General features: G+C 46.6%; 1 protein-coding gene across 1 annotated transcript; it reads right to left on the bottom strand.

Annotated features, from left to right (window-relative positions):
• Window positions 1-3,021: 3,021 nt before the first annotated feature.
• Window positions 3,022-13,271, bottom strand: LOC133348435 (uncharacterized). The gene is made up of 5 exons (XM_061561232.1): window positions 12,783-13,271; window positions 8,633-8,683; window positions 6,422-6,452; window positions 5,850-5,939; window positions 3,022-5,299 (listed from the first exon to the last, which is right to left on the bottom strand). Exons 1-5 carry the CDS (start codon window positions 13,269-13,271, stop codon window positions 4,887-4,889), a joined length of 1,074 nt encoding a protein of 357 aa, XP_061417216.1. The 3' UTR covers window positions 3,022-4,886.
• Between the last annotated feature and the right edge of the window lie 3,966 nt (window positions 13,272-17,237).

Here is a 17,237-nt window from a genome sequence, read left to right as displayed (position 1 = left end):
GACATGATTCCTTGTAAAAGGTTTCAGTTTGGTGTTTTAACATCTAAACACCTGTTTTGTTGCCAGAAAAAAATAGGAAAAACATATTATCATATTTTGGTACTGGCAAAGGAGAACCCATGATCTTGACACCTGTTTTATTGCCAGAAAAGGTAAAACCGATTGTTATATCCCCTGTCATTACCTCCCGTGGCCACTAGTTCACTCACACCGCAGGCTGACCCCCCTGTCATTACCTCCCGTGGCCACTAGTCCATTCGCACTGTAGGCTGACTCCCCTGTCATTACCTCCCGTAGGTACTAGTCCACTCACACCGCAGATTGACTCTACTGCCATTACCTCCCGTGGCCACTAGTCCACTCACACCGCAGGTTGACTGTACTGCCATTACAATTTAATGCCAAGTCGCTTCTGAAAAAGAGCAACATAGTTCAGTCGGCCTTACCTAGTAAAATAAAAAATAGTTTAGTTTTTAATTTAGTTTTTAGATTGTGAAAGCTGGACAAATATACAGACCCTACAAAGCAATCTAGAATACGTAACAAAAATGTGGTTTATAAGAAGTATGTGAAAACATGTCATGTACAGAAAAGACGAGTCAAATAATTATATTACGGATAGCAGCAACCGCTGGGGAAGGGAGCTGAGGGGAGGAGCCCCGCTCTATCCACTGCTGGCCTAGACTATCTCTAGTACACAATGCCTATTGCATGCGCTATCCACTGCTAGCCTAGGCTCCATCTCTAAAGCTTTTGCTCTGTCATGGCTCAGATTCCATCTCTATAGGATGCTCTATCCACTGCTGACCTAGACTCTTGTGCCCCGCCCACTCCGTTCTAACACTTGGGCTACGCCCACTTTTAAACCTTTATAAACAGTTGCATTCGAGGCTTACCCCCCTTTTCTCTCCGCCTGATGACGACCGCTTGTGTTGCGATTTAAACGTCGTAGTTTTTTGTTCATTTTATTTTTCTTAATTTGAACCTATCCACGTGACTTTGCCGAAAGACCCAAAGAATATGAATTCCTGTAGTCACGAAAGCTTTAAGCCAAGACTGAATACAACGCTTTGACTGGGAAGAGGATGACAGCGAATTAACTTGCAAAAGCGAATTGAACAATATGGATGCAACTTGGGAGGAGTATCCGGTGCAACGTCCTTGGGTAAACAACATGGACAGAGCTGAGTGGAAGAAGGAATGCGACGGCAGTGTCGAGTGAGAGATCATTTCGAAGAGTGGAGTGGGCGGCTGAATCTTCAACAGAGAGGGCGGGGGTCTGCCCCTCCCCTCGCTCTCTCCCTCTGGAGCTGATTTAAATCATTATTCCACCGATGAGTGATCAAGGAACGTATGATGCACGCGTGCGCCGATGATTAAGCGCTGCATGGGGGAAAGACACGGTGGTGATGAAACACTATCATCGTCATCATCGATCATCAGGCATGATCAATCCACTGCTGGATGAAGGTCTCTCACTGTTCTGCGATGTTAATATTCCAAGCGGCGGACACCAGCTGCACGCGAGCTGACTTCATCATCGCTCCGTCGCCCAACAGACCTCGACGAATTCTGGGACGCGTTCCGTCCGTCGTTATCTTTTTGGCCAAGCGCCTGATGTCATCTCCTCTCGCCGTCACGTGTCCTGCCCAAGCTCTTACTTTAGCTACTGGTTAGAATGTACGTCTTTGCAGTAGCCCTTAATACGATCCATCACATAATACGGTACCGTACAAGCATAATTATAATGTCCGGGACTTTGTTATTCCACCACTAGATGAAGGGCATATGAGCCACTGTCTGTCGGTTGCGGCAATTGGTATAGCCATACTTCACCACGCTGGTCGGTGCGGGTCACTAGTCAATGATGTTCACGGTGAATAGGAATCGAACTCAGGAGGCAGCGTTCATTGTCGGGTTGGCGTGTTTCGAAATGAAATTGACAATAATTACATAAAATAAAATACAAATTTTATAGACTGGGTGGCTCAAACAGTCAGGAAACATCAGGTTATGTTCATTCATTCATTATAGCACTGGAATTTAACCATTTTTATTCTGTGTATGTTGAACTTATTTCACACTGTACGGAGCCAACAGTTGTAATCGGAGGTGCGGGAGAAGGACAGCAAACGAAACACAAAAAGCAGTTCAAAAATAAGTACATTTTTATATTTACATTAAAAAGTGCATAGCTCTGGTGGATTCCTAAGTGCTGCCCTTCGACTGCCCTGGGACTCGTTAGTGCTGCTCTGGTACTGCCCTGGGTCTCGTTAGTGCTGCCCTTGGACTGCCCTTGGACTGCCCTGGGACTCGTTAGTGCTGCTCTTAGACTGCCCTGGGTCTCGTTAGTGCTGCCCTTGGACTGCCCTGTGACCTGTCTGGTTGCTCACCGTCCCATGTACCCGGTAGCCGCATTGGCCCCGGGCCGTCCTGCAGCGTTGCTCTCTGAGCTCCCCGCTCAATCGTATCCCCCCAGCACCACCCCCATGACTTCATCTTCTCTGTTGCTCCTCACTGCCCCAGCAGACAGTCTCGTGGCTGTCCGTCAACTGCCCTGACAGCTTCGCGGCTGTCCGCCGATCACACTTGCGTTGGGCACATCCACAGAGCGGGCTGTGGTCACGTTGGCTCCAGCTGTAGTAGATAGAGATTCACTGTGCACGGACCCTGGCCTAGGTGCAGAAACCTGTTGAGCAGTGGGTCCACGAAGACCGCAGTGGCAGCTCGCATCCAGGAAGACGAACGATAATTGTTGTGTTCAGCGACGATGAAGTGGTTCTTGATGTCGGACTCATGAGAGTGGCGGCTGAGAGAGAAGAACTTCTGAGAGGATAGCCCACGCGGCAGAGACAGTGTGACGACTGTGGATTTGATCGTGACCGTCGTGGGACTGAGTGAGAAGGAGACGCCCAGCCATGATCAATCCAGCATTGGATTGATCATGGCTGCTGCTGACGATGTTGTTGTTGTTAGAGGTGATGTGAATGTGCAATACAACGACTCCGAAGACTTCAATACGAATTCAAAGAGTTTATTTAACAAAATAAATATGGCTTTCAACATACAAAATATATTAAACATAAAAAATGGCATCTTTGTGCAACGTAGAACAAAGTCAATTTACGTGATGATTCGTGAGCTTTTGTAAGAATTTAACCAATGTAACCCAATGCCTGTGGACACCACAGTACAGCAATGGTTGGCAACCTCTACGGTAGCCACTCGTACAGAGAGGATAGATCAAAGCTCGCCAAGTACCACGATCATAACCATTGCTTAACAACAAATGTACATTTAAACAACAATTGGAGAATGACTGGCTGGACAAGTAACACGTTATTTCTATGGGTGGATGAGATTGATACATGAGGAACGGTTACATTATTTTTGTCATCTGTTATATTTTCTATTATTGAGCCTGAGCAAAATTAAGCTGTTAAAATTACCGAATGTTAAGTAGAGAAAAAATATGTAAAATGAGCAATGTTAATAATTGAAATGTAGAATGTACAGCCCTTTGTGACCATGATTCACCATGCTAGCCAATGCTTTTTGCTAATGGGGTGGATGGGGAGCGGTGGTGAGGCGGTTAGCGCGCTGCGCTACGAGTTCAATTCGCGCTTACAGCCAACACCGGTGACGTTTATATTCAACGGATCCTGGGCCTCCCATAGGTCGACTCAGCCTCCAATGGGTACCTGGTGCGGTGTGTAAACATCGTCACTGGGGAGACAAAGGCGGTTAGACGTGGTGCTGGTAACCCACCCCTAAGCGTACTGTTCCGGCCTTCATGGATGTTCACTAACAACACTTGCCAACAACAGTCTGTTAAGGCTGTACGGGGAATTTTTGTCTTTGGAGACGAAGCCCAGCACCAGCTCAGATATCGCTCGCATTTGAAGTCCCAAAATCGAACTCAATTTTCTGGGTCAAAAGCCCCTGAGAGTGGTAACGCTATCAACCACACCGCCACCCCGCCCCAAGCATGGTTACAGATTGTTAGACGTGACACAAGACTAGAGACTGGTTGGTACTTGTGTTACATATATGTAATAACCACAAAGGCGACAGTACAATGAACTGGAGGTAATATGGAGAGTGGTTAAAGTAAAACTATTTACACAATCTACAGCCTTGCGATAACCGCTCGCGAGAGTTGGAATTAAACAGGGGTTGGAAAATATATGAACAGCACGGCCCATCGGACAAGTCCAAGGGTGAAAGCCAACAGCCGCAGCGGTCGCATTCAAGGACCGTCCGTGCCCTTCTTATTCGGCTGAATATATTTGGTGAATATCTGAAAATAACCTTCTGGGATGTCAGTTTAATGCTGCCGGATAACGTGGCCCACAGCTCATTTCCCTAAGTAGCACACACCGAGCAGAGCTCTGCAGAGCTCTACTCGTCTGGCATTGAGAAACGTTTCGGAAAACCCCAGTTGCAGATCAGTCTGTAATTTTTTTGTCCAATGCCATTGTCGTAGAGCATGTTGTTAGACGCGAATGTTGAGAGCCAGCCACCTGACGTCCCCGAGCTCATCATCTTCCCGATCTTGAAAAGAGCGAGGATTCAATGCACTGACATCACACGTCTTTGTTTGACCAGGTTTTGAGTAGCCCAGCCATCATTGCTGGCAGTGGTGCACTGTGATATTTTGTGTTGTTGTGAGGCATGGAGAAGCTGCGGTTTATCCCTTTGTCACCGGTTCATTGCTTCAGCAGGGCTGGGTTGCACATTGTCCTTGCCTGTAATCCCCAACCGTTGTCCGATGCTACCTTTGCATAACAAAATTCAGTTGAGTCTCTTTGTGCTCGACAATAGCAACACGGATGATAGTGCACTCGTTAACGCATGAGAATGTTTTTTAAGTTGTAAAAGTTTGTTTAGTTTTTGGATGACCTGATTTCATTCGACACCATGTACACATCCAAAGACGTATATTTATCTCCGATTCTCAGCGATTTTGGGTGTGACAAAGCTACAGATAATTTACAATTTGCTTTGAGTTCAAAAAGCCCAAAAATCAAGGCCACTGTGGTGCGCTGGTCAACACCACATTTGGGTGCTATAACAGTGGAGAGGTATCGTGGGTCCTGGTAACTGTCAGACTGAACCACTAAGCTGGCACTTTGCTCCATGGTTTTGTTGCATATGAGTGTGAGGCGAGCGTGCACGTTGTATATTCCATCAAGGGGAACGGTGACTTTACGCATGTCATCTTCACACTTCATGCCTCCCAGGAGGAAGGATTCTCCGTGTATTGTAGAAGTGCAGTTCCACTGGGTTGTATTTGTGCCTAGTAAACACAAAATCCAGCGTTAGTATGCATGCACACATTTACATGTCAATCCACTGCTGGTTGATGGCCTCCTCGTGCCGTGTGGGTCATGGGTTTATTAATAGCCTCTCACCAAATCACCCATTAATGTGCTCAAACTTGGACGAAATCCCAGAGGTTAAAAAGAGAAGCTTGGCCAGTGCTTAGATGGGCGACCACCATGAATGCAAGGTACAGTCCTGGGCAGCTGCGTGGCTGGTGGGAGCCAGATGGTAGTGCAGCAAAATACACACTGCAATGCTATATGCCTCACGTCAATGCTGTCTGCAATGACCAATATGCACTGTGATCAGCATGGCAAGGTATGGCCAAATAAAATAATTTTCAATAAAGAGAACAAATCTAAATTCAGAATAGCCAGTCACACCTTTTTTTGCATTGTTTCATAACCCCGAATGAGTCCATGCCTTCTATTGAATAGTACACATCGCATGGACGCTTCACGGTTGTTTCCTGAAACAAGTTGCGTTTAAAACTGACGGGTGACGTCACGCAGCATTCCACTCACCTTGAGTGAAAGGCAGCCCTGTAACTGTCAGGTGAGCGCTTGGAAACGGTGATCGAATTGAAATCGCCTCTATTGTGTTCATTATCCATTCTGAAAAAACAAACAAATCATCATTAGTGACAAGCAAATGTCGAGAGAGAACACATTGAGCTGCTGAAAGCGATAATAAATTCACCGAAGCCAGTGGAAACGTATTCATATATCTAGATGGAGGTGTGAGTCTGGGTGTACCTCATTTGTTGCGAGCGGTAGTGTAGCGGTTAGCGCGCTGCGCTATAAAACCACCGACCCAAGTTCGATTTCCGCTCACGTCCAGCACCAGTGACGAGTATCTGAACCGGTCCTGGGCCTCCCCTAGATCTACTCAGCCTCAAATGAGTACTTAGTGTAGTGTCTAAACATTGCCACTAGAGAGACAAAGGCGGCCGGGCGTAATGTTGGCCGGCTTTTACAGGTGCTTGCTAACAACACTTTACCCCTACTGTCTGTTAAGGTTGTACAGGGATCTGTGTCTTTGTGCCTCATTTTGCATAGTTATCTTTTTTCTTTTTACAAATTCAAGCCGTGCTTACCGAATTTCTGTGCAAGTAGTTCATGCTTCTGCTGCAAAACGAAAAGAAAAACAAACGCCAGATATTAATGAATATTATCAACCTAAATATCATACACATATAAATAGAACACATTTTACCATTTCATTAATGATCACCAGCCACACGTTTCACATTTAAGACCAGACAAATTATTTCACCACACCGCAATAGCTCAATGTCTAGAAGCGTAATTTCCCGTTAACAAAACCTTCATCGCGCAGTGTGTCTATGTAAACGTGATTTGTAAACGTTATCGTTACACAATTGCGGTGTGCTATATGCATTACGAACGTGTGCGTGGTTTAGAGTTCCTAAATTTAGCGGGGTTTGTCTCTAAGCACGACGAAAAATACGTCACGGGATTGAAATCACGTCAAATAAATCCCCAGGGGGCTTTCTTGTTCGCCGTTTATAATGATCAAACCTCATTCTTTATTTATTTTAACCAGGGAAGCCCCAGAGGCGCGTTTTCATGGAGGATGTTACCGTTACATTGTTGTTGATTAATTGTATGTGCCTTGCTATTGCGTGTGATTTGACCGAGTCGAGATTGGTATGCGGCAGTTTGAACAAATTCAAATATTACTGAGACCATTGTTATCTGTTGCTGGCTTCTTAGGGAAGAGGTATTTTCCCACATTTTGTTTTTACATTTCGAAAGAAGAGTGGTGTTTACTTTAAGTTTCAGTAACATTTAAAAAAATCATGAAAAATTCACATTAACTTAATTTGACTTGATATACTAGAGTATGATCACTTAATCACCGTGAATTAAAATTTCACGTACAATAGGGCATACACCCTAAATATACACTTTAAAATACACAAACGTTGTTTGGAGCCGGATGAGTGGAGTTTTAGGGTGTGGGCCTTGGTCACATTATCTCAACGGCTCAATATGATTGGCCCCAAGACATTCAGCTGCTGTCTTCGCGTGAGCCAATTCTATGTCTGTCACACTCGACACACCTCGAAGACGATCAAAGTGGCCACCAGATCCCGACATCTTTGTGAAGGGCCGTGGGCTGTGCCCCATAACACATTTCCGCGTGCTTCCTATCGGCATCAGACCTACTGCCTCGACGCCCAAGTCATGTTTGTCTTTTGCCTTCCTTTGTTTCACTCCCATCACCACCACAAGGGTGCACATTTACCCACTGCACGGCCGGCCTCAGTTGTGGACAAGCGACCTCTTTACCGCCTCTACAATTCTCTCTGTGGGCTGCCAGCTGTTCCTCGTTGTACATTAAAGTTCACCATTGGTTCAGTGACTCCGATGTGGTCACCAATTTGCAACAATACATTCAACTCATTTGCTGTCGTTATTCAGTCGCTGTGACATTAACGACAAAGGTGCATCCCTGCGATTGCCTGCTCACGCCGCTGATGGCGGAAGGGCCTCCACTAGGAGAGCTCCTTCTGGAGGGGTCATTTTGCGCAATCTTCCATGCTGCCCAGACGTCTTGAGAAACTGATTTTGGTGTTTGACTCCATCGCCCAAGGCCGGCCGATTAACTAACCGTGGCGTGCCCATTTATACTGGTGAGTAGAGAGAAAGGTAGAGTGGGGAGGATTTCAAAAAATGCTCTATTGTGTCAACTGCTGCTCCAGAAAGTCGAATAGGTGACCTCTGGATTGAGTGCTAACCATTGCACAGCATGCTAACCATTGCACCACGACAGCATTACAATAATTTTGTGACAGAGACTAAACTCCGATACAACAAGGCTATCATCTTCTTGGTTCTTTCGGTAAAGTCACGTAGAAGGAAAATAATAAAATAAAATAAAAAAATATTATGTTTAATTTTTATTATTTTATTACTTCCCTTCTACGTGGCTTTACCGAAAGAACCAAGAAGATGAATCCCTGCAGTCACGAATGCTTTAAATCGAAACAAGACTATCGTGGACAATGGTGTGTCGAGGCCAGCAATAGCACACGTTTTCTGATTCCCATGAACGACTAATCGCATTTGGCCATTCAAATGTTACTATTCTTCTCATCATATGGAAATATTGGGGATACCTGTTGCTTGGCAATGCAGCATATAGCACAGAAACGAATTGTGTGGCCCGATGAGACGTTGCCAATAGTCTGTCTTGTGGGTTATTCGAGAAAGGGGCACTTGATAACGTCTCCGAAGTGACCTGCGGTGTTTTCTACGACATAAGTGGAGATGATTCTTACCGCCTCAGGCTTTTGCGTGGCCCCATCTTCAATGTTCAAGTCCCCGATCAACTGCGAAACGACAAGAGAAAAAAAACATTAATCACAGACCTCGTGTGAATTAATCAGTCTATGCAACACAACGCGTTATACCCCAGTACGCACGGAGACGTTTGGTCAACGTGGGTTCAACGGTTGTCACCACCGGCCAAAGTTGATCCAACGTACAGCAAGTTCCTTCGTTTCTCATCCTCGTACTAAAACCAGCAAAGGGGAAATCACAACCGTGCAGTGGTTTCACGCTCATTCGAGATCGTCAGCACAATACAGTGCAAGTCTTTCTCATCCATATTGTGCATGGCCTAAGGTTGCCAACCATCCCGGATTGGCCGGGAAGTCTCTACCAGAGGTAATTGTTTTCCATTATTTATTTTTCCTGGAGAAATCCGATGAGCTGTGAAGCTTATGTTTCACATATGTCCAGTAGGTGCGGGTCAGACAGTTACAATAAAAATACAAAAAAGCCGATAGGAGTGCAAAGTGTAGAAACGGTAATCAAATCACTAAAACTATATGTACTTGAACTAAACTATTTTTATTTTACTGGGCAAAGCCCATTGAGCTCTAGAGTTATTTTTCAGAAGCGACCTGGTCACAAATGATTGCTCAACGAAGTGGCTTATCACGTGGAAATTTATAGCAGCCAAATACTCTAAACGCGTGTTTATAAATGTGGAGGGTAAAACCAGAGGACCCGAGAAAATATCCATGCGGCTACGGGTAGAGAGAACATTTCAAACTCCAAATATAAAGCAGGTGTCAGGGTCGGGATCGAACCCACGACCTCCTGCATACCAGGCGAGGTAGTTCACATTCCGATCTCCCAGTGACTGTTGAAAGTAAATGTGGGAGATTTTAATCGAAGATATTTTAAGAACATTAATTAACATAATGAATGCACACGAGCCATACAGATGTGAATTCATTGTAAAAAATATAACGGTGTTATCCAATTGCGTTACTCATTTAACCTCGGCCAGCCTAACGTAATGACGTCATACGTCATGTAAACCTGAAGTGCCTGTACCATGACGATTAATGACATGACGTCATTTTGAAGAAAACTAAAATACATAAATAAATCTCATTAGAAGCTTCAGTGAAGAGTTGTCAACCCCCAGCTTGGACTGCGCCTTTTATGTTGCTCAGGGGGGCCCCCTAAGTGGGGGGCAGCGGCCGTGTCACGGCGCAATGGCCGAGGAGCGTGCACAGGACACTACGGGGTGGTCCAGATGTCTCGTGACCCCCGCCGCCCCCCCCACCCCCCAATTAATTGACCCCAGGATCTCGCCATAAGATTCATATATGTACACAAAACGGCAAACATCCCCCGTGTAGCCTTTACAGACTGTTGGGGCAAGTGCTGTTAGCGAGTAGCACCTATGAATTCCGGCACGGCGCCACACGAGGGGGAGGGTGGCCAGCACCACGCCCGGCCGCCTTTGTCTCTTCCCAGAGGCGATGTTTACACACCGCACCAGGTACTCATTTGAGGCTGAGTCGACTAGGGGGAAACCCAGGACCTGTTCAGATAATCGTCGTGAACGGGAATCGAACTCGGGTCGCTGGGTTCGTAGCGCAGCGCGCAAATCTGCACATGAGACCCACAGGCGATTGTGGGATTCCAAAGATGATCGTAATACGGGATGTTAGTATGGATTGCTATGGTGCCGAGAGCCCATGTACCTCACACAATTGCGTTGTTCACTCCACTCGAAGTGGCTGTGAATGTCCCAAAGACACATTTTACATTGGCTGATACAGACAAGCGGGATTCAGCTTTTATGCCACATGGGTAATGATGACCTTGCAGCAAAGAGACCGATAACATACCAATAGAGTTACATTGCAAAGCAATATTAATTACTGGATTTGAAACTGGCCATACGCTTCTGATTGCTCCCACCATCCCCTGGCGAGCTGCAGAGTAAACCTCGCACCTGCACCGTCACAGGATTAGACCCCACTTGGGGAGTGCTTTATCTGTTCAGTTCCCTCCCAATTCCCCATCTTTGCTACTCCACTCAACAACAATTTGCACCACTCTCAGTGTCACTTATAAAACGAAGTAACAGCAAGGAAAAGCCAGCTCACCATACAATCATGCAACTATTTTAAACGAACTTCATAGCACATTTGGCAATCAGAATCGGAAGGTTACGAGTTTGCAATGCCAGTCAGCGGTCGACTCAGCTTGAAATATTGAGCATTATTTTATGAAAAATAAAACAGTGCTGTCCTTGGGAATGTGGAATTTATACCGTCGCTCCTGGAACACCGAGAGATGAGCGGTGCCACGCGGTGTTCGTTTAAGCCAGCGTCGGCAACCTGCGGCTGGAGAGCCGCACGCAATTGTTTTACGAACTGCTTCGTGACAGTTATTTAGTAAGGACCGCCATTTTGTATTCACCACAGTGCATTGCGCCTCTTGAAACAATGATTCTTATTCTTGGTTCTTTCGGTAAAGTCACGTAGAAGGGAAATAATAAAATAATAATAATATAAAACAATAAAAATCATCACGACGTTTCGACTGCAACACAAGCAATCATCAGGTGTGAAATTCACAGCAGTCGAAACGTCGTGAGAATTTTTATTGTTTTATGTTTTTATTATTTTATTATTTCCCTTCTACGTGACTTTACCGAAAGAACCAAGAATATGAATCCCTGCAGTCACGAAAGCTTTAAATCAAAATATTGATTTTTTTTTACCGAATTCGCAAAAAATTGTCTCATTGTTATTTTGGTTGTCGACCCCCCTGGTTTAAACAGAAAGCCACTTTGACTTCACTTTGGATATGTTTTAAAATGTTGTTATTTCCCTGTGTGTGTGTTTATAGTTCACCGCAAAATTCGCCATCGAGCGTCAACATTAGCAATAAAGCGTTAAAAAAACTTTCGCTGTTAAAACATCCCCACGTGCAAGCCTGCAAGGTGGTCAGCAGGTGGCAGTGCAGAAAGTTAGTTCATAAACCCATCATTGTGGACTTGTAATGCCCTCATACGTGTGGGGTTTTTTTACTCTTCATATTCTGGTTTCCGCCCACATAAAGCAATACTCGAATTTTAAAAAATGCCAAAACATCCCAATGCCGGACCCTCGTGAAAAAAATTATCAAGAGACTCGTTGAGACTTTCCTACATGAATTAAATACTTTTCGCCACCAATATTATCCATAATAGAGGGTTTTTGGGTCAGATCGCGTAAATATGAATGTGTCCTTTAAACCCGCCACCACCCGACACAGCCAATTAGTAAGATTTGCCACGTGAACAAAATGTTCCACTTCGTTACCAGTACAGCACACCGCTCGTGTGTTGGAGAGTCAACGAATTGGCATGTTTTGTTTACGTAACAACGCTTACTAATTCTCTTTGTCGGGCGGTGGCGAATTTAACGATACATTGATATTTACGCGATCTAACACAAAACAACACTATTATGAAATACTTTTTAAAGTCAAGGTGCCTCCCTGATCAGACGAGTGTTGGTTGGTGGGCATCTTCATTGGCAACCTTCATCTACTGGTGCAAGTTCCACGTTATCGACCACTGATGGCTTCCCAAACACTGCTAATGGACATTTAATCGGCTTCCTGAGAGCTGATCATGCAGAGTCAACCATCCCACACGGTGGTTCAACTACAACATAAATAGCAACTAAACTGTCAAAGCACAGAAATAAAACGTGTCATTACAATACCACTCTCCTACTTGTGTACTTGTTCATTCGGTGTTTATATATACTGGACACCTGTCAAAAAGAGCTTTACAGCTCATCGAATGCCTTCAGTATATAAATACATATTCTGATTCTGATATCTAACAAGAAGCTCATCAACTTCGGCAAAAGACGCGTCAACCATAGTGTAAAGCAAATCGCTCACGGAGGACACATTTTATTAATATGCACACTCACTTAACATCGCTACGCAGAAGTGTAAGCGGCACTTGTAAAGCCTTTGATCTCACCAATCGGTCATCTCAAAACTGCCACCGCCTTCGCTATCCTTCATCTCAACACCCAACCCTCCTCACACACTCGCATCGACACGCAGCCCTCTCGACACCTTTCATCTCAACTGTCGTCCATCACCGGGCCCGCTCACCTTTCCCTTGTACAACTTGAAGGCGAGTGGGACGAGAGTAATGAACGCCAGAACCACCAGCGTGACCAGGAGCAACAAGGTGAGACACTGGAAGAGAGTGCAGCCTCTCCACCACCTCGTGACCCAGCTCCATCGCGTCTCGTCCTTCTCCGGCGGCAAGGGCAGCGAGTTCACGTAGACGGGCTCGCCTCTGGTCTTCACCACCTGCATGCCGCCGCTGCCACATTTCCCACCGTAGCCAGTGCCGCTGTTGCCGTGGGTCCCCACGTGGCCGTGCCCGTGGGTGCCCGTGTGGCCGTGCCCGTGGGTCCCGGTGTGGCCGTGGGTGCCCGTGTGGCCGTGGGTCCCGGTGTGGCCGTGGGTGCCCGTGTGGCCGTGGCCGTGGGTCCCGGTGTGGCCGTGGCCGTGGGTCCCGGTGTGGCAGTGTCCATGGGTCCCCGCGTGGCCGTTCTGTCCGTGCGAGTTGAAGTGTGGGACTTGCGGCCTCATGTTGATGAAGATCTCTTGAACCGCCTTTCTCTGCGCTGACAGTCTCGGAGTCCTTTTGCGGTAGCTGTGAACGTGTCCTCCTGATACGCGTCTATGTATGCGCAGGCCTATATCTCTAAGCGTCGGTCGGCTGCCAATGCCCTCACACACCGTTGGCTATTTGTACGTAACTGCCGTGAATAGTTGTGATGCCCTCTTGGTCTATCAGCAACAATACTTTGCGGGTGTAATTTTTTCGAAATCATCCGCCGGAGCCGCCGTCCTCGCAGCTCGCAGCACGCTGCCTTCCTCGTCCGTCTACACCGCCGACAAAATTGAAGAAAGAATGAATGAACCTCAAACGATAAAAAATAAACCTCTCCCACGTTTCACGCAATCGACTGCGTGCGAGTTGACGGGCAGTCGCAGAAGAACATTTGACTCAGTGGTAACCCCCTCCCCAACCAAGTCGCCTACGCGCCCTATCTCGCTGAAAGCTCGCCAATGGCTCTCCCCTTGCCCTGCTGGAGCCGCCTATTTATTAACGCCCGCAACACGCGTTTTGAACGCGTTGCAACCGCAGCCTTTTTTCCACCGATGACGTCAAAGTTTCCGTCTTTTGCCTCGTAAGTTCGCGTTAGATTAACAACAAAACGTACCCTCCCTCCCCCCAACACCACTCCGCCACCACCTCCCCCACCCTTTGCGCCCCATGTGCTTTGTCAGGCACGGGGCTGGACGCGTGTTGGCGCAGGTGCCCCTCGGGGTGCAGCTGCGTGACCAGTTCCGAGGAAAGGAATCCGGAGAAAAGCCACATGAAGCTGGGAAAATGGCTTTTGCATAGCGCGTGGGGAAAAGCGAGCAGGGGTGGCACAGGTGGAGGAGAGGTGGAGGTTGAACCACCACCTCCACCCCTAACCACCACTCACCTCGGCACCGGAAACTCCAATACACAGGACAGCAACGACGTATTAACATCTGATGTATGTGTGTGTGAGAGAGAGAGAAAGTGCATGGGAGCATATCGTGTGCCGTGCCGGCCTTCATAGGTGCTCGCTAACGGCACTTTGCTCCTTAGAACCTGTTGAGGCAATAGGGGAATATTTGTCTTTATTGCTTGATTATAATCGTCATCGAATGAGGAGCGGTCGTGTAGTGGTTATCGCATTGCGCTACGAACCCTGCCCTGCGCCCTCCTCAACGTCGATTCAGCCTCAAATTGGGGCCTGGTGCGGTGTATAAATATCAGCACTTGGGAGACAAAAGCGGCCGGGCGTGGTTCTGGCCACCCCCCCCCCCCCCGCCCCTCGATCTGCCGTGACAGCTTTCATAGGTATTCGCCAACATCACTGGTCCCAATATCCTGTCTGTTAGAGCAACAACTGGGGATCTTTGTTGTTGTCTGTATATAATCGTTATCGTCGGTCATGATCTATCCACTGCTGAGTGAAAGCCTCCCACAATCCGTTGCAATCTCCCGCGGTTGTACGCTGTAACAATCCATCCACCCAACCACTCAGCACCCTCCTGCACACGAGTTGGTTTAATTGCTCCATCTCTCTCACGCGTTTTCATTATTGCTGGGCTTGCTGCTCCGTCACTGCTCTTCACCATCGTCCCTTCAAGCGACGGTTTTCCTAGCGAAATCCACTTTTGTTAACACTCAATGCGATGTCTCAAACCTGCGCGTGGTCTCCAACCCACGCGTTCGTCTCTCTGCCTCTCAGCGCAATTCTAAGCGTGCCCGCCCCCCCTCTATCCACGCATCTTTGCGCACTTTTCAGATTTCTCGTTGTACTTCTATGCCCATACCTCTACGTGAATACTTCCCCGTCCATCTTCACCAGCAGTGGTTTGATAACACGCGCCCGACATGTATAAACCTGACCCCGCCATACGAACGGGGAATTTCCACGGGCCGCCTACGCTCATGAGCGTAGGCGGCCCGTTTAAACTATGATTCTCACGGTGATATCAACTGCGTAGGTTTTTCGCGGTTGTGCTGCCAAAGCGCAGCTCTCTGATTCTGTGGGGTTTTTTTGGAGGTGGGGCGGCGGGGGCGTTGTGGCGCTTCTGTGTTGCGCTCGCCGCGATGTCAGAAGTTTCGTGCCACGTGCTGTGGCGGAGCCGCTGTCTTCTTGCACTTCCTTCACTTCGCGATTTGATTTTTGGGAAGCACGTGCGGGCGAAGTGGGGTCAGCTGCAGCCTCTCCTCCGCCCGTGGCTTTTACGAACACGTCCACAAATAGGATGCGTGGCGACAGCGCTCGGCGACACGAAGTCGGAAGGTCGCGAGTTCAAAAATCCCAGTCGGCGATCGACTTTCATCTTCCATCATCATCAGCAGCAGCGGTCTTCCGGTGTCATAAATCGTGTACCACTTTATGAATCGTTAACAGTCGGCTATCATCCCACGGGTAATAAATACACCCGCCATAGCAATGTACAATTTCCACCAATGGCTAAGCTTCCCCTGTACGCTCTTCTGTACAAAGGACCGCATCAACGTTGCTTCAGTAATTAGGTTATACTGGACTCGTTTGTTTGTTCATGCTGATGATGCTGCTGCTGCTGCATTGGCAGTGATGCACAAGCACAATTAACACAAAACAAAAACTTAACACATTTGTCAATGACACTAGCGGCCTGGCAAAATAATATGAACAAATAATGGGCGATTTTTTTTTGGCTTGACCTTTTTTCACAGCACATACACACAGTATCAGGCCGTGGTTTGAACAGATTCAACACAGCCACTCGGAACATTCGACTTCACCAACGCGGGCTGTCGGCTGTAAAAAAAAACGTTGAAGACTCGGTGATAATTTTGCTCTTTCCTTCCGATATTTGGAAGCCACTGGAGCCATGGCACTTTTAAATCATCATCTAGATTGAAAACTAATTTCTCGAAAACTGCTTTTTGTGTTCAGTTTGTTGTCCTTCCCCCGCGCACCTCCAATTCGCGCGGGTGGCTACGTACGGTGCGAAAGAAGTTATACATATAAGCGTTAAAATAACCAGCAGCCCCTTTACACGTGGGTAACTTAGCCCAGTGAAAGTCTGCAACATGATAATATCAGTTGTCCAACATAATAGTCATTGTTTCTGCATGTACGTGTAAAAACCCTTTTATCAGTCCATTGTTGGACGAGGGCCTCCCCATGCCGTGCTGGTGGTGGAGGTTGTTTGTCCATACTTCAGCACTCTGGTCAGCGCGAGTTGAAGACCGTGAACATAGAAGTACGGTACAAGAATGTATTTTTCTCTACTGCCCTCTGCTGCTCACAACTCCACAGCAATCTGTACACGGACAATAATCGCAATATACAAAAACATACGATTTGTTTACCCAGAAAATCCTCACTAATTCTCCATTTTATTTTACAGAAGGCTCTTTGCATTAGGACTTTTGGCCCAGCTCCATTAATCGGCGTTTGGAAATTGCGTTTTCTTTATAGTCCGTGCCGTAAGTGATACTGGATCGCTCGGTTTCATAAAGGATATGGCTAGTGTCGATAGGTAAGCTCGTGCGGTCGAGCCGCGTGCTTTTATTTTGTCATATCGCGGTTGTATTTGAGATATATTCAGGGCACTAGGCCACATGCGAATTCAAGGCACCGCATACAGCCCTTGAGTATAACTTTTGTTTATTTATTGCAGATAACAAATGGTTACGCAATGATATTGCAAGAAATCCCAGGCCTGTTAATCGTGTTTTATGACTACCGGACGCAACTTTCTCTTTTATAAACCGATAACTTGCACTTATCAAGAATTTGGTAACATATATGCATATATATTGTACACGTGATTAATTGAAATGTGTGACTGTCTGGAATTCAGATTTCACAACGTAGATAATAATTAGTTTTATAAATGTGGCGTCATTCATGCAAATTGCATCTCAAATCGTTGAACATTTTGACCCACCACACAAACATCTTTAAATCCAAATGAAATGAACATCATTAAAAAAGTGTACAAGTA

Source organism: Lethenteron reissneri, chromosome 27 (assembly GCF_015708825.2).
Source record: "Lethenteron reissneri isolate LAM-NWPU_2019-01 chromosome 27, ASM1570882v1, whole genome shotgun sequence".
Lineage (NCBI taxonomy): Eukaryota > Metazoa > Chordata > Hyperoartia > Petromyzontiformes > Petromyzontidae > Lethenteron > Lethenteron reissneri.
This window is presented reverse-complemented; position numbering and strand designations above follow the sequence as displayed.

Coding starts and splice junctions, on each gene's coding strand:
- LOC133348435 (XM_061561232.1), bottom strand. CDS start 13,271: ATGAGGCCGCAAGTCCCACACTTCAACTCGCACGGACAGAACGGCCAC. Junction 6,453..8,632: donor CCACGCAAAAGCCTGAGGCG/GTAAGAATCATC, acceptor TTCGTTTTGCAG/CAGAAGCATGAACTACTTGC. Junction 5,300..5,849: donor AGGGCTGCCTTTCACTCAAG/GTGAGTGGAATG, acceptor TGTGTTTACTAG/GCACAAATACAACCCAGTGG.